This window comes from Syzygium oleosum, unplaced genomic scaffold, assembly GCF_021117445.2.
Source record: "Syzygium oleosum isolate NSW1041296 unplaced genomic scaffold, Sole_v2.1 Sole_v2.25, whole genome shotgun sequence".
NCBI lineage: Eukaryota > Viridiplantae > Streptophyta > Magnoliopsida > Myrtales > Myrtaceae > Syzygium > Syzygium oleosum.
This window is the reverse complement of record NW_026607509.1, coordinates 4,330,077-4,355,500: the sequence shown is the minus strand read 5'-3', so window position 1 is coordinate 4,355,500 and position 25,424 is coordinate 4,330,077. Positions and strand designations below refer to the sequence as shown.

General features: G+C 41.2%; 4 protein-coding genes across 4 annotated transcripts; 3 read left to right on the top strand and 1 right to left on the bottom strand.

The window, feature by feature from the left end:
- Nucleotides 1–841: 841 nt before the first annotated feature.
- On the bottom strand, nt 842–2,114 carry LOC115671409 (ethylene-responsive transcription factor ERF027-like). Its single transcript, XM_030592964.2, has one exon. The coding sequence runs from the start codon at nt 1,906–1,908 to the stop codon at nt 1,156–1,158; it is 753 nt and encodes a 250-aa protein (XP_030448824.2). The 5' UTR covers nt 1,909–2,114; the 3' UTR covers nt 842–1,155.
- Nucleotides 2,115–10,238: 8,124 nt separating this feature from the next.
- Nucleotides 10,239–15,001, top strand: LOC115671599 (two-component response regulator ORR24-like). The gene is made up of 8 exons (XM_030593234.2): nt 10,239–10,380; nt 11,432–11,608; nt 11,729–12,133; nt 12,329–12,405; nt 12,968–13,900; nt 14,031–14,183; nt 14,334–14,435; nt 14,951–15,001. The coding sequence occupies exons 1-8, from the start codon at nt 10,239–10,241 to the stop codon at nt 14,999–15,001; spliced, it is 2,040 nt and encodes a 679-aa protein (XP_030449094.2).
- A 916-nt stretch (nt 15,002–15,917) lies between these two features.
- Nucleotides 15,918–16,531, top strand: LOC115671600 (LOB domain-containing protein 24-like). The gene is made up of 2 exons (XM_030593235.2): nt 15,918–16,079; nt 16,226–16,531. Exons 1-2 carry the CDS (start codon nt 15,918–15,920, stop codon nt 16,529–16,531), a joined length of 468 nt encoding a protein of 155 aa, XP_030449095.2.
- A 6,629-nt stretch (nt 16,532–23,160) lies between these two features.
- Nucleotides 23,161–25,160, top strand: LOC115671405 (protein DETOXIFICATION 49-like). The gene has a single exon (XM_030592959.2). The coding sequence runs from the start codon at nt 23,284–23,286 to the stop codon at nt 24,850–24,852; it is 1,569 nt and encodes a 522-aa protein (XP_030448819.1). The 5' UTR covers nt 23,161–23,283; the 3' UTR covers nt 24,853–25,160.
- Nucleotides 25,161–25,424: the final 264 nt, after the last annotated feature.

Here is a 25,424-nt window from a genome sequence, read left to right as displayed (position 1 = left end):
ACTTCCCATGAATTTCGTTGGTTTGGTTAGTCTAATAATAGGGTTAAAGCTTTGGTGCAATAAGGTCGATGCTACTGTATTACTCTTGCGTGATAGACGGAGATTCTGCTTTACAAAATTAGTTGCGGGTGACGAAAGGATGCAATATTGAGCAATATAAGCTTACAGAATGAATGTAATTCATCAATGTATTTTGATCAATCGTATGCTTGCAATGGTATCATTTCATTAGTCACTGGAGTTCAGTTCGAAGAGCTAACATTCAGCTTAACATGTATCTCATCCAACCACATATTTTGAATCATGCATAGACACATATATTCCTGCATTTTTAGCCATGAATTGTGAGTCTAAATTTTGAAATGCAAGGCCCACCTGAGAGGCCATTAGATCACTGTCATAAAATCCCTGCACATGCAGAACATCTTAATACTATTTTGGATTGAATGAGGAAGCCTCTTCACAAGCACCAAGAGCCAGGAGGGGCCGTCTATGGTGCCCGGGATACCGTACTTGGGAAGGGAGAGGTGGGAAGTTCGAATCCCCACCTTCTCAGGAGAGGTTAGGGTAGGGACGTATAGTTTCAGATGTGGATTTTGACTCCCATGCTCTGCAAGAGACAGGACAAAAGTCTGAGAGTGAGTTGAGAGTTATAGTATGACAAACCAAAAAAAAAAACATCTTCATTTCATTGCAGATCCATATAAACGTTCATGAATTGCCTTATGGTATAATATGTCTTTGTATTATGACAAAAGGAACGCGTTGCTTGCTTTTTCTTCGAAAACACTTGCAATTTCAATTGATTCGTTATGCCGCGTCATAAATTGCTCCAGAGATATGTTGTTCAACCAATCTATGATATAAAGAGACAGTGTGTATACATACCATATACAGCTACGTACAATCGAAAACAACCCCAAACATAAAAGCTGCGAGCAAAACCCTCACCAGAGACTCTCACACCCACCCGGAAGCTACATTCTATGGGGCCAAAAAAACTCAAAAAACCACACTCCAAGTATATCTATTCCTAATGAAATCACTGGGATACGATCAATCATGACGATCATAGACAATGGATATCAAATTCGTATAAGTCTACAATGAGGACTATTCTAATTGATCAAGCCCTGATCATCTCACCTTTTAAAATTAGGGATAACTCCACAGGCTCTCTCCACCATCTGAATCCTCTGGCGAGTCGTTCTCTGAGCCCATCTTCATCCTCGGTGGGCTCACGAGCATTCCTTCCGCCATGTCGTCTAGCAGTTTGGGCATGTTCAGAAGCGCGTCTTCATCCATAAACTCCTGACCCGTCTCTTCGCCAGTCTCGTCGGCAATCTCGGGCCGACTAACCGGATCCTCCTTCCCCTCGGCTTCCCTTCTCGGTCCCCTAGATGCTGCCGCAGTAGCTGCTGCCGAGCGTATATCGGCTGCCGATGCGGAACTCGGGACCGGGTATCTGGGAACTTCGTCCGGGAAATTCAGCGCAGCGTCAGAGCCCTTCAGAGCGAGCGCAGCCACATCATAGGCGGCGGCCGCCATCTCGGGATTCGGATACGTTCCGAGCCAAATGCGGGTGGTCTTGCGGGGCTCGCGGATCTCGGAGACCCATTTCCCGCTGCGAGACCGGACTCCACGGTAACACGGGTGCCTCCCCGTGGATTGACCCGGCGACGCCCCCCTCGGAGAAAGCATGGGTCTAGGCGAGGAACCGCCTGGACCACCGGTGGCCGAAGAAGAAGAAGAAGAAGGATACGGCGAATTATGCGGCGGTTGGTCAGGGATTTGGATTACCGGGGCCGCGGCCGGGGCCGGGGCTGGTGGCGGTGATGGGTTTGGTTGGGACTCACTGGGAGACTGATTGGCCATATATGCAGGCCAAAGAACGGTGCATACCAACATGCTTAAGGAATGGATATATATGTTTTGGGACTGCTGAGTGGAGTGCGTGGGGAATTCGCGGGCGGGGGCCCCTCAACATGCGTGGCGAGCGACAACCTATTTTTCTGCGAAAATGTTGACGTTCTTTGGGGGGTTTGAACTGGTGAGGGGGGGGGGAGGAGGAACGTGATGGGAAGGAGAGGCGAATGGAATGGAAGAGCGCACACGTATTAAGCGCACGCTAAAGCTATAAAAACCCATCCGTGCAAGAGCTGAGCTGTGATCTTTCTGGACTGGGTCAAGCTTTTGAAAGTGTCCCAAACTTGAATTGGATCCCAAGACGTCCCCATCAGTCAGTCCTCGGGTCGCAGTCCTCACCTCTCCAGTTTCTGTCGCTCTCCATCTCTCTTCCTTGTTAAGAAATCCGCCCCGATGCCAACCGTCCCTCCAACTGGCCACGACCTGCTGCTTCCCACGTGCTGGAATGGAAGCGACGCTCCGGATCGCGCCCGATCCGCGTGAGCCCGGGATCGGCTAACGAGGCGAGTCGAGCAGGACCCCACCGTACGCGACGGCTGATGAGCTGAGTACGACCGTGATGTCGTGGGCTTGGAAATGACGGCGTGAGAAAAGCGAAATCCCGTTGTATGAAATTTAAAACCCGTTCGGTCGGTTGGCCGCCCACGAGACCCGCCTAATTTCCTAGTTTTTGTTCTTGTCCAATCGGAAAAGTTGTCCAAAAAATCCTAAATCTATTACACTTCTACCAATTCAGTTCTAAACATTTCGATTTTACCAATTGAGCTCTAAACATTTTTACATTTTACCAATTGAGTTCATCCGGCCAATTTTGACCAAAAATCGTTGATGTGGATGACGATAATGCCACATAGAATGGTCAACGTTGACGTTGAACATTTTAAAATAATTTTATTATAATTCTTTATGATTTTTTAAATTTTCTTTCTTTTTTTTTTCCTTTTCTTTTTGGGCGGTGGCTGGCGAGGCCAACCCTCGCCGGATGTCGCCTTGGCCTAGGAGAAAAATGTCCACATCAGTGTTGGCCGTCCTACATGGCACTACCGGCGTCCACGTCAATAATTTTCGGTCAATTTTCCCCACCAATCTTCCTGGACTTGAGTCCAACGAACTATTTGCCATGCGAAAATTAAACATTTTGTGGAAGAGCAATTTTCTTCTCACATGTCTATATGTGCATATCGTGGTAATATCGGCTAGATGGAGTTACGCAAGTAGTTTTGTTGTTTTATTTACTTAAAGTGGATCTTAGTTTGAAAAATGAAAAAGAAGACTTTTCCTTTGACTTGTCTTAATTTGAATTCTTTCCCCGAAATACTAAAATTCCATCTAAACCATAATATAACTCTTCCAACAAAGTACTCTCTCAATATTTTATGTACATAAATCAATAACATTTCTAGTTTTGCAATACTATCTTCACTATTCTATCCCAAACAAAAAGGGCAAAAATACTAAACAATCTTTTTTTGGGTTGGTTGGACCTCAGTCCAAAATTTGAGAAGTTTCCCTCCTTTGATTCAGACTAAAAAAAGCCGAAAAGAGAAAGCACTTACGGTGCATTCGTTTCGGGAAAAATAAGTGATTTGAATTGGCTGAGGTTTGTAGGTAGTTACTCTTACGTCACATTAAGTTTTGCTCATGTCTCTATTTGGACGAATAAGAATAAAAACCCATGGCATGTGAAACAGGACCGACCGTCTTTTGGGGCTTTCGCAATGATTGAGGCAACTGAAGTGATTTTTCTTCTTGCTACAGTGCCAAACAGTACATGAACAGTAGCTTCCCGAAAAATTGAGCTTGTTTAAATAATTAATGATTGCTTATATTGTTTATCAAAATTAGTCAACGGAAAATGATTTCCTCATTGATAACAATCTATACCTAACTATTTTCATGGGTGATGAAAATTTTTTTTCCATTAATTTATTTTTGTAAGCAATACAAGCGATTATTTTTCAAAAAATATTTTTCAAATAACTCATTTTTGAAAAGTTTTTGAACAGATCTCCTCTTCTATCTGCACTCTCTCCCCACAAAATATTTGCCGAGTGCAAACCAACATGAAGTAGACGTTTCTTCTCAAAAAAAATTAAATGCAAAGAAAGTTATCAAAACTTCATCGAGTCATTAATAAAATGTCTCATTTAAACTCTCCAATTATATTAGTTTTTCTCCTCTAAAAGGCTTTTCCAAAGGGTGGAATCGCAATACCGTCAAAAACGGAAATTTACCTACTCCAGGAAGAAAAAAAAGAAGAAACTACTCAAATTCATTTACGAAACGCATGCGACGTGCGCACCGCACGTGGGTTCTCGTACACTTTTGGGCGTCTCGTGTCTGCAGCCGAAAGAAACTGCGTCTACGGGACATGTTATTAAAGCAACTCGCCAACTCTATAGCATAGGGACAACTGAGGAGTTAATAAGAAAGGTCGCGTGGGGTCTAGAGTTTTCCGTTTCGAGCTACATAGTTAATGCTTTGGACAGATCCAAAAGAGGGGCGACCGCGAAATTGAAGCAAGCAAGCCATGCAAGAGAAGAGCCTGTGACTGCATCGAAAAGTTTGCTTTTGACACAAAGTCAGCTCTATCTGTGAAGGAACTGCTTCTCCTCTTTATGATTTCGCTGAACAAAAACCCTAATTTTGATGAAGAAAGGTTGATTAATGCCTTAATCCTACACGTGTTAACCCTTTCTTGCGAATGTGTACTGTGCAATAGGCAAAATGACACAAACAGTCTCTATACTTTAGCTCAATATGTAATGTGGTCCATGAACTTTTAATTTGTCCAATGTAGTCCCTAAACTTTGGCCCAATGTGCAATTTGATCCATCAACTTTTAATTTAGGGATAAGTGCACTACAAGTCCTAAAATTTGTCAAATTGATTCAATCGAGTCCTAAACTTAACACCGTTAAATTTACTAACGGAAAACGCTGACGTGGCGCTGACGTGTCATATTTTATTACTTTTATTGGGACACGTGGCAATGATGTGACGTCCAATAAGCGCCACGTCAGCAAAAATAAAAATTAAATTAGAAAAAAGCTATAAAAAAAAAAAGAGACCCCAACCGGCAGCTGCGGCGGTGGCCAAGCCCTCGCGGGTGGCCGTCGCCACAGCCGCCGGGAAGGGTCGGCGGAGGTTGCCTGGGCCTTCCTGAAGCCCGGCGACCCTCGCCGGCCTCGGGCGAGGCACCACCGGTCCCCGCGCGACGGCATGAAGCCCCCGATCTGGGGGAGGGCGCGACCCTCGCCTCAGATCTGAGCGAGGGTTGCCGGGGGCCGCCGAGGGCCGGCGAGGCCTCGCCTGGGGTCGCCCACCTTGGGCGAGCCCTCGCCGGTCCGCGCCGGCCCCAGGCGAGGGCCGGCGACCCTAGCTCAGATCTGGGGTGAGGGTCGCGCCCTCCCCCAGATCGGGGGCTGCAGGCCCTCGCCGAGGACTCGCCCGGGGCCGGCGAGGGTCGCCGGGCTTCGAGAAGGCCCAGGCGACCTCCGCCAGTCCTTCCCGGCGGCTGTGGAGGCGGCTACCGGCGAGGGATTGGCCACCGCCGCAGCTGCTGGTTTAGGGTTTTTTTTTCCTTTTTTTTTTTGTTTTTTTATAGCTTTTTCTAATTTAATTTACATTTTTTTAACTTTTTCTGACGTGACGCTTGTTGGACGCCACGTGTCTCAATAAAAGAATTAAAATATGACACATCAGCACCACGTCAGCGTTTTCCATTAGTAAATTTAACGGTGTTAAGTTTAGGACTCGATTGGATCAATTTGACAAGTTTTAGGACTCAATTACACTTTTTGTAAGTTTTAGGACTCAAATGCACTTTTGTGACAAGTTTTAGGACTTGTAGTGCACTCATCCCTTTAATTTATTCAATGTCGTCTCTGAACTATATGAAAATGTTCAATGTAGACATTGAAGAGGAGAAAAAGGAGTAAGTGATTAAGGATATAAATGATAGAATCTGGCATTTACTTCCTCTTAACCTTTTCTATTAATGTAACAATGGTAACATTTACTATATTAGTCATTAAGTATTCAGGTTTTTGTAATGATACTTTGATAATTATTGTAGCTTATTCCCAATCGTTTTGACATTTTAATTTCATGTCAAGTTTCGTTAATTGTTTTCAAAGAAATTATTATGATTGTGGAGATATCATCGCGCCGCTAGAGTCAAAGGGAGAAAGAATGATTCCCCCCGGGCCAATAGAAGGACAAATCTGTAAAAGAAAATCTATTATCACCTTACTTCTAAACAAAAGTTGTGGTGGATTATTACAATCTATTCATGCACATTGACACTCTCTCGAACAATTTCCAACATTGACAAAGAGTCTATATTAGTTGGCAATAGGAAAATTACCCAATCAATCTTAGACCTATTATACGTTAAACTTTTTAATTTTGTCAATTTAGTCCTAAACCTTTGCGCGAAATTTTGATATAGCCCTTTTGGTTAATTTCGCTTAAATTTCCGACGTGGCGGTGCAGTCATTGCCGGCAATCCTATGTAGCACATGGCCACGTCAACAATTTCTAGCGAAAATGAACTAGAAGGACTACATTGGAACTCGTACAAAGGTTTATAATAAAATTGGCAAATGAAAATGTTGAGGACTGAATTGACGTCCATTCAATAGGCATATTTAAATTGTTATTGAAGAAATTATTATCGTTGTGGAGATATAATTGCTCCCATTAAAAGCCAAAGAGAGAGAATGGTTTCCTCCAGGTTAATTGAAGGACAAATCTATAAAAGAAGATTGGGATAATTGTCTAAAAAATCCTAAACCTATTGTATATCGTTCAATCTAGTCCTAAATTTTTTCTACCATGCTAATTTAGTCTTGGACCTTTTGACGATTTGCCAATTTAGTTCTAAGCCTTTTAATTATGTCAATTTAGTTCTAAATCTTTTAACAATTTTTAAATTTAGTCATTTTGGCCAATTCTGGCCTAAAATTGCTAATGTGAATGTCAGCCGGCCATCGGCCGTCAGCCATCTTACGATGCATGGCCAGTGCTACATGGACAAATTTTGCATTGCTAAATTTTTTTTTTCTTTTTCTTTTCCCTTGTCCTGTGGCCGGTATTCGGCCATGGCCTACGAGAGCTCAACCCTCGCTCGCTAGATCAAGCGAGGGCCGCCCTCATCCAGGCTATGAGGGTTGAGCCCTAGCCTGTGGTTGGTCGCCGACAATGGCCGTAGACCAAAAGAGAGGAGGGGGAAGAAAAAAAAAGGAAAAAAATTTAAAAAAATGTAAAATTGTCCAAGTTAGCGCCGGTCAAGTCATGTAGGATGGCCAATGTCCATGTCAGCAATCTCCAGCCAAAATTGGCAAATCGTCAAAATGTTTAAAACTAAATTGGGAAATCTTCAAAAGGATTAGGACTAAATCAACACAATTAAAAAATTTATACTAAATTGGCTAATTGTCAAAAGATTTAGGACTGAATTGACACAATTGAAAGGTTTATGACTGAATTGCAAGCCGTACAATAGGCTTAGGACTTTTTCAACAACTTATCTAGAGAAAGTCTGTTAGTACCTTACTTTAAAACAAAAGTTGGGGTGGATTATCAGAGTCTATTCATGGACATGACACTTTTTCGAGCAATTTCCAACATGGACAAGGAGTGGGAAAATTGTGCAAAAAATCTTAAATCTATTGCACTTTTGCCAATTCAGTCCTAAACCTTTCAAGTTTGCCAATTGAATCCTTAACCTTTTCACTTCTTGCCAATTGAGTCCATCCGACCAATTTTGGCCGCTCGAAGCTGGCGTGGACGCTGGCTGTCCGGCCACTATTGACGTGGCAATTTTTAATGTTTTTTTTTTTTTGAATTTTTGATATATTTTTATTTTTTCCCTTTTTTTTTGGACTTCTTCCCTCTAGTCGGTCCAGCGACCAGCCAGAGGTGAGGGCCAGTGAAGTCGACCTCGCCGGCCTTTGGCGAAGCTCGCCCTCTCCCCCTAGTTGGGCAAGGTCGAACATCGCCCAGCAAAGGCGAGGCCGGCCTCGCCGTCACGACCCAGGAGATGGCGAGGTCGGCCTCGCCCAGCCAAGGCGAGGTCCACCTTACCGTCGCCTGGGTCTCCCTTGCTTGGGTCGCGACAGCGAGAGGTGAGCCTCACCCTAGGCGAGGCTCGTCCCCTAGGTCGGGACGGCGAGGTCGAGCGAGGTTTGACCTCGCCCAGCCAGGGGCCGGCAAGGGTCACCCTCACCAATGGACGGTGGGGGCAAGCTTCGCCAGAGGGAAGAAGGCCAAAAAAAATAATAAAGGAAAAAAATAAAAAAATAAAAAATCCAAAAAAATATTAAAAATTGCCACATCAGCGTTGGCCGGACGGCCAGCGTCCACATCAGCTTTGGGCTGCCAAAATTGGCCAGATTGACTTAATTGATAAGAAGTAAAAATGTTTAGGACTCAATTGGCAAACTTGAAAGGTTTATGACTGATTGACAAAAGTGCAATATGTTTAGGACTTTTTGGATAATTTTCTCGACAAAGAGTTGACGATAAAAGAACTACCAAGGGATCCAATAAATTCTTCTACAAATTTCAAATTGGGGATTTTACTCCATCTTAGCCTATTTCACTAGTCACCTACTATATGCTGCTTCAGAAATCCGAAAAATACATGTACACTTTAAAATGAAGACGTCACATCATCAGAAGAATCTTGTCTGTACATTAAACAGATTTGTGAATCATTAAAGAAGTCAAAAAATGAGATTGTACACGATCCATCACTTCAAATTAGATTAAAAATATTTTTTACTTTGCATGTTGACTCATGTCACGAGTAAAGCACGGTTGACGTTCTGAGTTTCATCGTTATTCGGGAAGACCGTGATTATTTAAGGTATACCAAGATAGAGAATAGTACTAAGAAAGTTAGGAGCGAAATGGGAACGGATGAAAGAAATACGACGTATAAAACAAACAGGGTATGTTCCCATTTATAAGCCTATTTATTAGTTGATATAGTTATCGGGATCGATTGATGCCGAAACATCGCGTCGTTTTCTCAAACAAGTATGTTTCCATCCACAAGCCTAATTATTTGTTGGAGTAGTTATTTCGAGCAATCAATCTCGAAGCGTCGTGTCGTTTGCCTCGTTACGTACAATTCCGCACTGGATTCGCTCTAACCGATGCATTAATGAGCTCGTGTCGGCTGTGACTGACCTTTTGTCAAATGATTGAAGATCGACCGTTGGTCTTGATTTCCCGCGCCGTCTTTTGCATAGATGTTGCAATCATCTAGACCGTTTATGACTCCGAAAAAGTGTTTGTCAAGATAGATGAGTAACTAAAAGTAGTAAGATGGAATAACTATGACGGTTGTTCTTAGCCTCGGTAGTATTAAGGGATTACCATTTTCACAACTTAGTTTGAAATGGTTCTTATCACTGAGCGTAGTATAAAAAATTCAAGCATCAAATATATTTTGTTTCCAATTTTATTTGGCGTTTCTAGCTAGCAACCTTCACGTTCTTCTTGGTGCTAGAAGTAAGAAACGTATTCGAATGACTTAATGACATAATGTGCGGCAAAACCACGGTCAAATAAGAACCATAGCACAACATCGTCGTCTGCCCATGGTAAAATGCAAGCAATTACAAGCAGCCAAACATAACACTAGGGGTTGTGGTTTCCGAGTAATTTTGCCGAGATAGGCAATCTCATTGTGGGGAAATAAATCAAGACCATGGTTCAGGGGTGAAGAAAGGACGGTAAGAAGGTGCCATGTACGGGGGCAACTACCTCGGAAAGGATTTACTCTAAGAAGAAAGTTCATAACCCTAATTGCTATAGTAGGAAACAAGATTTCATTTGTGAGATAATTCGACGACGAAACCGTGTAATCCAATATCAACCGGTGCGATGGGAAGAGATAAGAAGGGAAAACATTATCTAATCTGATATGGAAAGAACATGGCGGTAAAAATTTTGTATTTTCAGCATGCTGCAATAAATATCAGCTAATTCGTGTCTAGATTTTTTTCCAATATAACAAGTCCAGAGAATTGTCTCGTGAAATCCGAGCATGCCTTCCAATTAAGACTATCAGTACATTGCATTTAATTTGTTGTTTGACGCATAGAGAGAACATAAAACTAGGAAGTTTGTATGGGTTCTCTCTCTCACACCAAACACACCCACAAACACACAGATATTATATAGCAGTTCATTTGACGAGTGTTTCACATTCTACGTACTTGTGATTGAGTCAGTTTGCCTATAAATTCAAATTTAGCTCGGTTGTTTGGCGTATCAGAAGGTATAGTGACTTACACATGGAGCCTATCGAGGGAACGGGGCAGAGGCATTCTCTTAGCGTCAAACGTTCTTCTGCAAAGATCGGTGTATTAGTAGTAGACGATGATTCTACATGTCTCACCATTGTTGCCGCCATCCTAAGGACATGGGAGTATGAAGGTAAACGATCTAGGGTTAAATATAAAATTCTTCTCTTTGGTTGATGACACAGGATTTTGTGAAATTTTCACATCGGGTCAAGAAGGAATCAAAATCTATTGCATCTTCCAAATACTTCTTGGCCTAATGGTCCAAAAAATTGATCATCTGCCTTGGACGTTTTCTTCAGTTCTTTTTGTTGAACATGCATGATTCTAAACTTTAAATCGTCCTTTCTTCATCAAGAAGAAGCCGATCTTTAAGTTTAGTTATATATTTTTAAAAGTTCATGTTCCATTTCTTCTTCTTTTTACCTGCTCCTGTATATTAGGGGGAAAACGTATTTCTGGTGGTCATTTTTCTGATGTTTGCCTGGCTGTTTAATTTCGTGAATGTTTTGCAATTCCAATACTCAGATCTGACTGATGTGTTGTTAATTGATGACAAGGAATGTCCTAAATCATATGTCCTGCTCAAGTCGTGATATCAAAAGCTTTGTTTTCCTTGTTTTTCTATCAGAGTTGAGGACTTGATTTTAGTTTCGTGTGGGAAGCTTTTACATCTACAATCTCATCCTAGCCAAAAGAAAAAGGACAACAATAGATTGATAAATCTTAAGGATCTAGTAGTTCTGGTATAGATGGTGTGCCTTTGATCAGATCTAATAGATGGATTGGTGTATAAAACCTTAGCAGGCATATGCTCACTTTCAATGAGAAAAAAATGGCGCGCTAACGCTAAAAACATTTCCCGCAACCGTTGAGAAAAAAATTTACTGGGTCAAAATGGCGCGCTAACGTTAGATTTTAAAAACAAAATTGATCATAATTTATGGTATGTTTTTAATAGGTAACTGGACATCTAAATGATGTATGACTTTTTTGGGTGCCATTAAATGGATGGATGAATGCACAAACACTTGAAACTTTGTAGTCTCCCTAATGGGTTTTCCACATCTCTCTCGTTTTCAAATCCTATGATCTACTGACTGCCATGGTTTTCTCAAGGACCAAAAACAGTCTATTTTGAAAGAATCTTAGTCTAACAAGATTTTGTCGATTTTACATTTCAGTGGTAACCGTGAAACACCCGAATGATGCATTGGCTGCACTTCGCAAAAGTCAAGCTTCATTCGACCTTGTGATGACAGATTATCACATGCCAGACATGAATGGACTTGAATTGCAAGAGCAAGTCCAAGAAGAATTCAAGCTACCTGTGATTAGTGGGTGTCCTCTAAACTTCACAAGTTTTTCTTTTCTTTTTCTCTCTTTTTGGTTATAACTGCACCATTAATTTGTTACGGGATCACTTTCTAGTTTAACTCACTTAAGGGTTTTGCCACTTTTTTTTACGTTTTTTGCGACAGTGATGTCAGGAGAAGAAAGAGAGTGCATCATGTTGGAGAGTTTAGAGCGTGGTGCTGCATTCTACATTTCAAAACCCGTAAGACCTGAACATCTCAAGAATATATGGCAATATGCAGTTGCGGGCAGGAAAGGCAAATCACTTGTCATTGAAGAGGAGACTATATGTGTACCAGTCAAGCCAATATGGGGTCATCATAAAGATATTACGCCTCGTGTAAACAGGAATTCTTTATCATCTATGAACAAGATGAAGGGTATCAATAGTAATAATAATGAGGATTCCGATGCTGAGTCACAAGAAAAGAACGAGAACGATAACCAAAAAACTAGAAAACCAAAAGTTGTTTGGACGACCGCACTTCAGAATCGGTTCTTGCAAGCCATAAACATCATCGGATTCGAGAGTAAGAATCTTTGTCCTACATGATTGAGATTTCCTCTCTCTCTCTCTCTCTCTCTCTCTCTCTCTCTCTCTCTCTCTCTCTCTCTCTCTCTCTCTCTCTCATATGATTGCTAATAAACTAGGTTCATGAACCAGATTAGTTTATATGTTGATTTCTCTACTAACATTGTTTTGTCTTTGATTTGAATCAAATTAGATGCTGTGCCGAGGAGAATTCTCGATGTCATGAATGTCCCAGGAATAACTAGAGCGAATGTGGCCAGCCATTTACAGGTTCGCTTTATAGATATTCCTCAAGCATATATAGTACATCAGTTTGCATTTATATTATAACAGCAGAAACAGAAATCATTTCATCAGTTTAAGTCACTTGATTCGCATCGTTTCACCTTTTCTTTGTCTAAATCAGTGCATTTACGAAAGAAAACTACTTGTGGATAGTTGTAAAGCGTAGTCGTATTTGCATTGGGTATTAATGATAATTAAACGCTTGAAGGATTGTGCATACATAGGAAAAATGTATATTTTGTGACTATTGGAACGAGTTTCATCGAGTAACCCACAATTAGCGAAGCTGATGGATTTTATTAATCCTACAATGCAAAACACGATTTTTATCATACAAAAAAAATATGAACTGTTTTTCGAAGGCGAATATTGATTCCCTTACATACTTCACATTGTTATTCTAGTACTGACAATACAAAAACAATTGAATTCTTTTTGTATCTAAGCAAGAAATCCCTAGTTATTTGCCCCCAAAAATCTGACTACCTCAATGTACTGGAAATTTAAGATTTGTTTTTCCACTTACATATTGTGGTCGAATTCGCAGAAGTATCGACTCTTCCTCAGGAAGGTTGCTGAAAAGGGTCTCAAGTATAACAGCGAGAGAGTGCTAAGGTCTAGCTTTGCATCTGCATCTTTTGGAAGTAGTAGCCGAGAATATCGTCATAATATTTTGGGACGACATCCATGGACGCCAACATTCCAATCTGGACTATTGGGAGGCAGTTTGACAAATATGAACTATAGGAGCTATGGCATTGTTCCATTCACTAGCGATAGAGCTCGGAGGAGCAACTCTCTATCTAAACTTGGTATTGACAAATCACCTTCAGTGACTGATCAAGCTAGCTCTTCTAAGTATCCAATTCTAGGAAACAACTATCCTCTCTCTCAGCCAAATAGCCCGGCTCTTTGGACAAATCAACTGAACAGCATTGGAACCAGCTCACTCTTGCCAAGTGATGCCATTAGTGGCACGTATGGAACTTCAAAGCAGCTGACTCAACAAGATCAAACTATACCTGAACAATTCCATGATGGAATTCAGAAGCACACAACCGTAGAGAATGGTACCAAAACTGCCAATCACGCATATATTGGTGGCTCCGGTGATACAATCAACTCTTTTCCAAATGTGAATTCATATAAAACCGGTGGTTATGTCGGTCTTCAAACGGTTAGTAGGAGTGAGCTAGTCCAAGTAGGTGACGCCAAATTCTGTGACCCTGCCAATCCGAACAAACTCAGCAGTGCATATAGTTCTGAGGGAACCGGCTTTATGCCAGCCTTACTGGGTGGCCACCAAATGGAAAGATTGTTATTATCAAATGATCTGTCGAAAGAAAACGAAAATCGCTACACGTGTGACGTGATGAAAAATAGTTCGGCACCTTTCGGCAATTCCAGTGGGCAACTGTTGGGTGAAGGTACTCTCACTGATGCTTTGCCGGGGCACATCAACGATCAACCTCCTCATAAGGTATGAAAGTTCTTTCTTCTTCCTATTTAATCTTTATTACATAATCTCTCCTAACTTGTATTTTATTAGTGGTCAAAATGATTTATTTAACTTCTGTATTTGTTAAATTATATTTGATCGCCTTGATTAGCCCCAAGATGGGGAGAAGCTGATGCTTCCAGACATCACCAATGTCTCATATCAACCCAGTGACAAGGCCCTCACAATCGAGAACCAGAATCCGGATGTTCTCGAACCAAATCATGTCGGGGAAAATGCTACTTGGAATAATGTCAATGTCCAGGCATGTCTAAATATTTTTCCCATACTAGACGCAGAATTTATTTTATGACTAATCTTTTTTCCGTCGCCAGCTTTTCCTTGTTTCTCAGTGTATTAATATCATTAGCTTAACTTCAATTCCTTCATATATACTGGGTACTGTTGCGGACAGGATCATGGCTTTGAAGAATTCGTGGACTTCGACTTCCTCGGCGGGGTTGAGTCGTTCCTGTTCGATGATCCTTGTTCTCTATTGGACGAGAACCCTGTGCCAGTGAGTTTGGCCATCAATATAATCTCTGCCTTTGATCATTGTCTTGGTTTCAACATAAATTTACTATTTGTTTTGGTCTCATTGATTTAAAACTTGCTTCGAATTAGTCTGAAATCTCGAAGCCCTAGATTTTGCTACCTGTTTTTTAGTGATGAAAGCAACTTTTATAATGGAGCAATCTTTCTTTCGTATAAAGAAAAGATAGATATGTGTCCTTGAGAAAGTGATGCTGGATGAAAATATAATCCGTTAACTGTAATGGAAACCATATAAATTGCATTTAAAATATCATGACAATATCTAATTTGATGTGGTGATGAAAGGAGCAAGAAATCCTCAACACAGAAGCACCCGCCGCGATTCCGCCGATGCAAAACACACAAGAGAATCACATATCCAGTGATATGGCAAGTCCTTTTCCATTTCTAAACTTCATCTTTTCTTCTCTTAGCGGATGATGTAGCTATTCTTTTCTGGTTTAACAACTCACTGGAGATCTTCTTTGGGATTGGCAGGTGTTTGATGAGACTGCTTTCGTAGACTCCTTGCTTGACGATGGCTACTGAAGTGTGCTTGGGAGGACAAGTACCTGGGAAACAACTTATATTGTCACATACATAGCTCTCAGTCAATTGTTAGGGTTTGCATCTGTGGTGTAATTATCGAGTATATGCTGCCTTGGAACTTCTATAAGACTAATTTTCAGTGTTTTTTTATTTATTTTGATGTAGCTAATTAGCTACATGTGTGGACTGTGGATTGTGGCTTGTGAACTCCACCTATGTTGTTGTTGGGTCGTGTCTCGTGTTGGGACTTTGATGCTATAACACCTCCAATAAACTCTTTTCTTTAGAAGAAAAGGAAGAAGTCATTTGTATTTCCTTGCTTAATTTATTTGCTGTTCCAATGGCTTTGCTGTATGTCAGCAAAAATTTTATTGGTATGTGTGCAAATATACGGATTTTTATTTTCTAATTTTGTGTTGGTAAATTTCAATGGGTGTTGAAGGGGTGAGGCTTATTGAATCAGAAAAATCCACTTGACTTATGTTTGTTAATTTTATGTAATTATTAATTCATCAGTTTGAAAACTAAATTATAGGGCAATAGAGTCGGTAGACACCATTATATTAATGTCACTCTATACTTGTAGTTAACTAAATACAGACACTTGTGGATGTTGTTTCTTGTCTATTTCATTGTCTTTTTTTGAATTTTTTTGTTCTGGTGCCTAAGGAAATTCTTCAATCTTTGCCAATAGCAAATGGTTGTCGACCAAAAAAACTTTAGGCCATGTTCTCTCCGAATGGGAAACTTTGCTCCGCCGTAAAAAACTTTCCTTCCAAAAATTCGATTTTGAAAAAAAGATAGCCGTTGTACATTCCATATCAGCTTGCCCTATATATAAACATTAATGTCCAGACATAAAAGACAAAGATACTCAAAATCTCCATTAGAATTCTGGGTTAGATTCTTGTGTGGGATGTCAACAACCATTTCATCCCGATGTGCAGCTTGCAAATATTTGAGAAGGAGATGTCCTCCAGATTGCATTTTCTCCCCTTATTTCCCGTCCAATGACCCCCAAAGATTTGCTTGTGTTCACAGAATCTATGGTGCGAGCAATGTTGGCAAAATGATCCAGGTATATAAATCTCTCATTTTCAATGATCCTGCTTGCTAATTCATTTTCCTGACGAGCACACATATAACTTAACCCTAAAATCAATTGATTTGGTTCGTGTTTCCTTGCAAATGATGCACTTATAACTCTTGTTTGGTGATTCTCAGCAAACTCCGACTGAAATGCGAGCTCAAGTTGCGGATTCGTTATACTTCGAGTCACGATGCCGGATTCAAGACCCGGTGTATGGATGTGTCGGAATCATTTCTCTATTGCATTTACAAATACATAATGCCGAAAGCGAATTGGCTAAAGTAAAAGCGCAAATCGCATTTCTTAACTCTGATGCTAATCAAGAACTGAGTTTCCGACCACAGCTAGAAGGTCATTCCATCGTTAATAATTTATGCACTGGACAAAGCAGTGTTGAGCAGCAGCAGATAGCCTCTTCTACAATTCATGGTCCTTTATAGTTCGTGTAGAAAGATTGATGTTTATGTCTTTGAGTTGAAGATTGGGAATTTCTGACCTCTTATTTTTACATGAGCACGAAAAAGTCAGTTTTGATCTTATTTCCAAGTTGTACGAACGTGAGAAAGCTACGTTGTTTTATGAATTGTTTTCAAAATTCGTTTCCTTAATTAGTTGTATTTGGAGACAAAGGAAGCAAAAAAAAAAAAAAAGGCCATCGGTCATTCATAACAATCTTAATATATACTATTGTTTCTTGAGTTCATTGAGCGGAGTGATTGTTTCTTCAAATGGAGCCAGATAATTTGAATCAATTCGGTTAATGATGTACCAAAACCGGTTTAGTTTGTCTAAACGAGTTAGAATAGTGGAATGATAAGTGCAACGATTAATTGCATTGAACAAACCGATTGATTAACCTGCACATTTCGCCTTTTTGTACTTTAGCTTTCTCATTAACAACTCATCAATTTATGCATTTTCGATCCAAGGAGTTTAAGTAAAGATATCTAAAAAATTATCAGTAAGGTTTGAAATAATGAACATGGATTGCCGTCTATTAACCAATTCTATAAGTTCAACCGGAGATTGTATTGCTTTGGTATACTATGAAGAATCAATGTTTTAAAAGACTTTTTCTAACTAAGGCAAGTGTTTCCGGAAAGTGAAACTAATTCTCACCACAGGTAAATGCTACATTAGCATTTCCATAAGGTTGTGAAGTTTATGGTACAGTCTCATTTATTGGGGCAAAAGAATGACGTGAACCAAAAAAAAAAAATTTGCACCAAATGAAAGCCACATGGTTGATCTAGCGTTCTCTTAAAGCCTTACCCACCAAACTCAAGGGTTATAGAGAGAGGAACTCGTAGAGAAGTTTTGGATATCTATTACTTGTAGGATGATACAAATGAGGGCAGTAATATATATAGGGGTCTCCTCTTATTACAAGTACATCTCCCCTTAATATAACGGTGGTGGAGACTTTATCTTCTCATCTATCAACTTTCCACATTAATTACAAGAGTACCCTAGAATAATGTACATTTCCCATATCACCCTTAAGAATATTCTAGAGTGCTCAAGATACTCTAGGTCCTTAGAAACTTCAAGGCTTGCCCGGTCATCTTGGATAGTTCCTCCGTTTATTATGTCTTGAAAGCCTTTGGACCATGAACACAAGGGACGTGGACGGTAGATGGCAAATCTAACTTCAACTTAACAAAAATTATGGTCAAGTCAGCTAGGGTGTTAGAATTACTAATAGAATGGCTACATTAAGTAGAAGTAGATTTTTGAAAGTTCAAGGACTAAATTGAAAAGATTGATTTTGGAGATCACATTCAACATTATCTCTAGAATTTTTGTAGAAGATTCACTTTATCAATGCAGAAATTGATAGGTCGGGAAATCTGAAATATCTCAACTCTAGAAAAGTCAAAACGATCAATAGGGTGTAACCTCGTCAAGAGTTCAAACTAAAGAAGTAAATCGCATTCCGTTTTGTCTCAATTTGGTTTAGAACTTTTGATGACCATAATTAGGAAATAATTGAATTTGTCCATTATATAACAACCATATCCTAATTAAGGCGATCACTATATGGAAAGAAAGAATAAATAAGGAAAGATCATGTCTACCGAAAGCATTACTAAAATAGTAAAATGGAAAGGGTTGAGAGTGTTCTGCATTTACTAAATTGTTCAGTGACATATGCAAAATTCTATCATTCCGTGCTAAAACATACGTATTTTTCTCGTTTGGGTAAATTTTAATGACTGTTGATAAGTGTCAAAACGGTGTTAGTAAAAAAATGACCAGTGACTTAAACTTGTTTGTAACATACTAAAGGCTTTTACGAAATTACCGATTTTTTTTTATAGTTTTCAGATCAGCAATTTTGTAACTTACCAATTTTTATTTGGATAAGTCACAAACACTTCGAACTTACTAAGTCTTATATGAAATGACCAATCTAAATAATAGTTTTTACCAACTTTTGTTAGATTGAGTTTCTAAAATATTGGTAACTTACCAATAAGTTACGGGTAAATCAAGTGATCGACAAGTTTTCATAGCAATAGTTTTTTTCTCTTTTACACTTACCAACTCTTTCAAAATTCTACTAGCACAAAAAGGTAGTTCATTGCTTCTTTTTAAACAGACCGTAGAATGTCCGACACTTGGCCAGAAGAAGCCGACAATCTAAAAGATAGCCTTTCGAATTGTTGTCAAATGCACTAGGATGGAAAGATAAAAAAAAAAAGGGGACCTTGTCCCTTGAGATCTTAACAATGAAGTTGTACGATGCTCAAGCATGAGAATGAAAAAGACTACTAAACAATCAAATACCCAATTGACAGAAAAGAAAAACTAGATAATTGACCTAATAAATATTTAAATTTTTCATGGCAGTTTTGAGTTTTCCGAGCGGCCAGTTTACATAATGGATTACGATTATGGCCATTGACCAAAAAAGATTCTAATACAAGGGCCCGATCCGATTAGATCCGATCCACTAAAAAACCTTACCCTTTTAAGAGTGTTTGAGAGGCCCAATAGGCTCAAACCCGGAGGGGAACTAGCCTGACCCGATTGAATTAAATTATCCCGTTCATCTAACAAACAAATTTTAAAAGATGCCTCCAATGCAAACCGCTCATGATTCATTTCATGAGGACATATTTGCATTGGACTTCACGGGGAGGAAATTTTAATTGACGGCCGCGGAGTCAAAACTGCATGAGCTTAATTGAAAGCTGCATGGGCGTGACTGCCGAACCGATGTGCTTAAAATCATAAAGTTCTAATCTTTTGATTAAAAGCATGGGCAAACCCGTCAAGCTCGGTCACCCAATTCTCAAAGTAATAGCAATAACAACAACAACAACAATAATATTCGCCGTTTAAACCATAAACTTCCAATCTTTAAATTAAAGGGGTAGGCAAATCCGTCAAGCTCGATCACCCAATTCCAAAAGAACAAGACATATTCTTGAATGTCTGATGCGTACCAAGAGGATTTAAGTCCTTCATGATTTGGCACGAACTAAGAACCCAAAAACTGCCTCGTCTTCAAGCTGTCTCGACCACAATTAATCCAATGACATGATGATGGCGCTTACAACAACACTAGGGATGGAATTCTCGAACGAGACAATCGCGAGCCAAAGTTAGACATGGCTTCTGCAACAAAGACAAGGTCAGAAGGGAGCAACGTTTGACGTTTTGCTCTCTTGGGAAAATGCTTAGTTTGACAAGAACATAGGATTAACATGTCCATCTGCATTGTTGATAGTCATTGGAATGGCTTTTTGCAGCAAAGACAAAATCAGAAGAGGAATGTCTCAAGTTATGCTCTCTTCGGAAATGGTTAGTTCGATAGGATCGTATATAGTGATAGTACTTAGACTGAAACTTTAAGAAAGCTCTTCTAGATAATATCCTCATCTTTATTTAACCTATGCATGACTCACGCCTCGTCTTGACGAAGATGTATTGTAGGCACAAGAACACCATAGGATCCCTATCCGTGCATCTTCTATGTGGACGGAATGTGAAAAGAATCGAACGCGCATGACTCTTGTAGGAATGTCTCAAGTTGTGCTCTCTTTGGAAATGGTTAGTTCGATAGGATCGTATATAGTGATAGTACTTAGACTGAAACTTTAAGAAATCTCTTCTAGATAATATCCTCATCTTTATTTAATCTATGCATGACTCGCGCCTCATCTCGACGAAGATATATTGTAGGCACAAGAACACCATAGGATCCCTATATGTGCATCTTCTATGTGGACTGAATGTGAAAAGAATCGAACGAGCATGACTCTTGTTGGAATGTCTCAAGTTGTGCTCTCTTCAGAAATGTTTAGTTCGATAGGATTGTATATAGTGATAGTACTTAGACTAAAACTTTAAGAAAGCTCTTCTAGATAATATCCTCATCTTTATTTAAGCTATGCATGACTCACGCCTCATCTTGATGAAGATATATTGTAGGCACAAGAACACCGTAGGATCCCCATCTGTGCATATTCTATGTGGATGGAATGTGAAAAGAATCGAACGTGCATGACACTTGTAGGATTCTTCATTAAGCTTATAGTCCTCGAAGGTGGCTTTCTAAAGAGCTTTTATCAAAAACGAAGCACGAGATAATGCTAAACGCACCTCAAAAAGCATCGGTTTGAAAGTGGTTAACGACGAAAGTTTCAAAACGGACAAAGCACGAAGAGGTAAGAAAACAAGACCAAAAAAAAAAAAAAGGCAAAGAAAATTCAAGAACATGCGGGGTTGCATGTGAAATCTTGTGTTGGCGTTTCCTGTTCACGTTCATCTGTGTCGCTTCTACATTTGCGCAAAAACGTCGCAAGTCTTGTCGAACATATCAGTTGCCCTAATGTCCGATTTTTATTTCTTGGTCAAGCTAGTCATATGCATCTATTGAGCAAAAACGTCACGTTACCCATCTCTTTTCTGCAACTATAATTCTATTCATGGCGACTATTCGACATAAAGCTCGATTTTGCCCCACTGAGATTAACCCATCTCGAGCTGTTTGGTCAAAGATTAAGCACCGACATGGGCTTGACTTGACCTTTTTTGGCTTCAGCAACCGAAAGAGGTTTCATATCTCCAAAGATATCGGTGGCCAAAGATAAGCACGCATTTTTGCTTTACCTTAATTACAAGTTAAGGTTCTTACGAGAAGATTTAATGGGAACTCGCTAGCGTAAAGCATTATGAACGGGACCATACAATTTGGAAGGCAACCTTTACCACCAGTCAAGATGTTCCGTACACTTTTTTAGCACCACTTTTTCTCGCTTTCAAATTTTACGTGCTCACGATGATAGATTGCTCTGGAACTCGGGTGCTCTTTTTAGTGTTCGCGGTTTCGCCGACTGAAACATCGTAACGATACTTTTCATATTCGTCATGTAACAGGACTACAGATTCGATTGATCCCAAAACACGCACGGGAACAATCTAGTGCCCAAGAAAAAGTACGCAGACAAAATTATGCAATTCCGTATGTTTAATGATTCGAGAGTGAATTCGGTAGATCATTTCAGCACTGGGATGCTAACACATGCCTTGCAGTTTTCACGAATTCGATAACGGATCCTTGGCCAATATGAGAATTACGATACTAAACCCATTTCAACAATCAATTAATAGAATTGAGAGCAACGGGTTCTCTCTTACTAAAGGAACATGAGCTTTCGAGAGATAGTTTTGCTGCACTCTGTCTGCTACGAACCAGATCGATCACAAAGATCACACGAATAAGATCAAAATGATTTATGATGATGTCAAAAGACGAGTCCCGCTGAAGACCCATGATGAGGTCAAACATGATCTATGTTGCTTAAATCTGGGTTCATAAATCTGGGTTTGGGCTCAAAAAATTAACCCCCCCATCAAATAGCTCATTAAGACATCGTTTATGAACACAGAGTCCGCGGTCAAACTTTACCCAAAATGGAATGAGTCCACACGAGAGAGAGGAAGTTTGAGGAGGCACGAGTCCTTGGGTCCGTGGACTGGATGTGTCCGTAAATAGGACATGCCCGACTCCCGTTGACCGCACTCAGACGCAAGACGAGACAAGGCTGCTACCATTCAACCTCGCAACGCCTAATCGACCACGGTTTTCTTGCTCATGGAACATATCTCTTTTGGAAGCTAGCAATCCCGCGTTTGATCCGGTCCTCGAACGTGCGTCAAGAAAATAAAGTGGAAATTGCTCAGACTTAGCTAGCTCCCAGTTACTCAAAGGGACACGATCGGGCGTTTTTGTTTCAATGTCTTCGGCCAATCATTAGCTTATGGTTCGTTTATTTATTTTTATTTTTTTTTTGTCTTTGTTGCGCCTGAAGTAGCGAAAATGGTACAATATGACCCAGGCGTGCATTCTTTTGGACTGGCCTCTAACTGTTTGTGTTTATGCCCGAGCCGTCCAAAATATAACTCGATATGCTTGCGGACAATCTGAGGGCGAGGACTGTACTGTTTAATCCCTCCATTTGCTCCAATCCTTGGTGGGCAATTAAAGAACTAAACGATGCCGATGAATCCTCGAGATGGGTTCGTTTCTGGTACCTTGAAAATGGGTCCATTCACAAGCTTCCAAAGCCTTCCTTTGTTGGGACTCTCCTACAGTCTGTGAATATTGAATGCTCTCTCCAAAGTCCTATGCTGGCCGCTACATAAAAACGTATTATCTCGCGCTTTGACTCTCTTATTATAATGCTTAACCTAACTTAAAACAGTGTCTGCTGATATGTATTTGTGATTGAGGTCAGGAATGCTCTGTTTTTTTGGTCGGTTTCATGTTCCTTCTTTTTTATGGGACGAGGAGAACAAATACTCGGACATAGTATCTCAAAATCTTAGTTGAGATGAGGGGACTAGAGAGAAGGTTCTCTTCACCTGCTCGCTTAGCCGGCATTACAAGACAATGCGCTATGAGTTACGGCATATCATAAAGCATTTCAAAATTCGACTTTTTCTCTTTTGCCATTTTTCTTTGGTCTCTGAAAAAGCGCATGTCAAATTCATTGTTGTGGGGGAAGCCGACTTCCTATAAAACCCCCCCTCCTCCCCTCCTTCCTCAAGCCCCCTAAATTCTCCCCTATCTCTCTCTCTCTCTCTCTCCGACATAGTGACATTGTGTCGGCAAACATCTCCTCTCCTCTGCCGCGAAGAAGACTACCACCACCTGCCTCTCTCGATCAAAGAACAAACCATGCACACACCATTGACCCAAAAATACCCGCAACACAACCAAACCCAGAAAGGGCAAAAGACCCATCTCTCTCTTGTCGTAACAGAAGTGAAGTCCATAGCCCAAATAGCCCTCCCCATGATCCTCACCGGTCTCTTGCTCTACTGCCGCTCCATGATCTCCATGCTGTTCCTCGGCCGCCTCGGCGACCTTGCAGTGGCGGGTGGCTCCCTCGCCCTCGGCTTTGCGAACATCACTGGCTACTCCATCCTATCCGGCCTCGCCATGGGGATGGAGCCCATCTGCAGCCAGGCCTTCGGGGCCAAAAAGCATGCCCTCCTCGGCCTTTCCCTGCAGAGAACCGTTCTCTTGCTCATGTTAACCTCATTGCCCATCTCTTTTCTGTGGCTGAACATGAAAAGGATCCTCCTTTTTTGTGGCCAGGATGAGGCCATAGCAACAGAGGCACAATCTTTCCTTCTGTACACAATCCCTGACCTCTTGGCCCTGTCTGTTCTTCACCCGCTTAGGATGTACCTCCGGAGTCAATCCATAACTCTGCCCCTCACATTCTGTGCCACTCTCTCCATTCTTTTGCACATACCCATCAACCTCCTCCTCGTAAGGCATCTCGGCCTCGGGATCAAAGGCGTGGCGCTCGGTGGGGTCTGGACTAACTTCAATCTTGTAGGCTTTCTGATCGTTTACATACTCGTCTCCGGCGTCCACAAGAAAACGTGGGGAGGCCTCTCCTCGGACTGCTTCAAGGAATGGAGGAACCTGCTGAATTTGGCCGTGCCAAGCTGCGTTTCGGTGTGCCTCGAATGGTGGTGGTACGAGATCATGATCCTGCTATGCGGGCTGTTGCTCAACCCGAGAGCAACGGTGGCGTCCATGGGCATTCTGATCCAGACCACCTCCCTCATCTACATATTCCCATCCTCTCTTAGCTTCAGCGTATCGACCAGAGTCGGCAACGAACTGGGTGCGAACCGGCCTTTGAAAGCCAAGCTCTCGGCCGTTGTCGGCCTGGGCTGCAGCTTCGTGCTCGGGCTGTCAGCCCTGGTCTTCGCCGTCACGGTGAGGAACACATGGGCCAGCATGTTCACTCGAGATACGGAGATCATGACATTGACGTCCCTAGTGTTGCCCATAATTGGGCTGTGCGAGCTCGGGAACTGCCCGCAAACAACGGGCTGCGGGGTACTGAGAGGCACGGCGAGGCCGAAGGTCGGAGCCAATGTCAACCTGGGCTGCTTTTACGTGGTCGGAATGCCGGTGGGCGTCGGATTGGCGTTCTTCTGCGGGTTCGACTTCGAGGGGCTCTGGCTCGGCCTCCTGGCCGCGCAAGCGTCGTGCTTGGTGACCATGTTGGCCGTCCTGGGGTTCACGGATTGGGAACGCCAAGCGCAGCGAGCTCAAGAGCTGACCAGAGACGCCGGAGACCAAGCAGCAGCTGCAGCTGTTGTTGACAACGAAGAGGTTGAGGCGAAGAAGCCACTCATAGCAGAAATCAAGGAGGATTCATTAAATTTATCAGGAGATTTAGAGGATGCCGATCATCAGCACCGCTCATCACCACCTGTCTGAGTCGCTCATATACTTTTTGTCTCATCCTTCTCATTAGTTTAATCAAAATTTTTGTCCGTTATTGTACAGATGGATACTTGGATTGGGACGAGAGAGACAGAGGAGAAACGAAAGTTGTTCTCGAATTACAGTAGTTCCTTGTTTAGCATTCAAAATTTGTGGGACGTCGCCGGAATTTAGTGAAATTATGACCGGTTAAAAAGGTCGGGACGACCGCAATCTTGTAACCTACATACTATTCTATTCAGCAATAGAAAGAAACTAGAATATATATTTTTATGTACATATAAAGAAAGATTAATGGAAAAGTTACGGCTTTCCATTTTCTTCATGGCATGGGAGACAGAGAAAGTCAACACGCACGTGCGAGGAAAATCTTGCTAAAAACCCGCGCAAGTAAATTGGCGGTGTCCGACCCAAAACAAAAAAAAAAAATCGGCGGTGAGGCTTTTGCCATGGAAAGAGATTAGTAGCTTTAATTCCGCCGCAATCATATCCATCCGGTTAATTTGGATAGTTGGTCAATTTTTCAACTACAACGACCTAAGAGTTAAGGCAGATCGTATAACAAA

What these genes read in the sequence shown, in the direction of transcription:
- LOC115671409 (XM_030592964.2), bottom strand. Translation starts at nt 1,908, where the DNA reads ATGTTGGTATGCACCGTTCTTTGGCCTGCATATATGGCCAATCAGTCT.
- LOC115671599 (XM_030593234.2), top strand. Translation starts at nt 10,239, where the DNA reads ATGGAGCCTATCGAGGGAACGGGGCAGAGGCATTCTCTTAGCGTCAAA. An exon ending in AAGGACATGGGAGTATGAAG is followed by an intron (nt 10,381 to 11,431) that starts GTAAACGATCTA and finishes TTTACATTTCAG; the next exon opens with TGGTAACCGTGAAACACCCG. An exon ending in ACGATCAACCTCCTCATAAG is followed by an intron (nt 13,901 to 14,030) that starts GTATGAAAGTTC and finishes CGCCTTGATTAG; the next exon opens with CCCCAAGATGGGGAGAAGCT.
- LOC115671600 (XM_030593235.2), top strand. Translation starts at nt 15,918, where the DNA reads ATGTCAACAACCATTTCATCCCGATGTGCAGCTTGCAAATATTTGAGA. An exon ending in ATGTTGGCAAAATGATCCAG is followed by an intron (nt 16,080 to 16,225) that starts GTATATAAATCT and finishes GGTGATTCTCAG; the next exon opens with CAAACTCCGACTGAAATGCG.
- LOC115671405 (XM_030592959.2), top strand. Translation starts at nt 23,284, where the DNA reads ATGCACACACCATTGACCCAAAAATACCCGCAACACAACCAAACCCAG.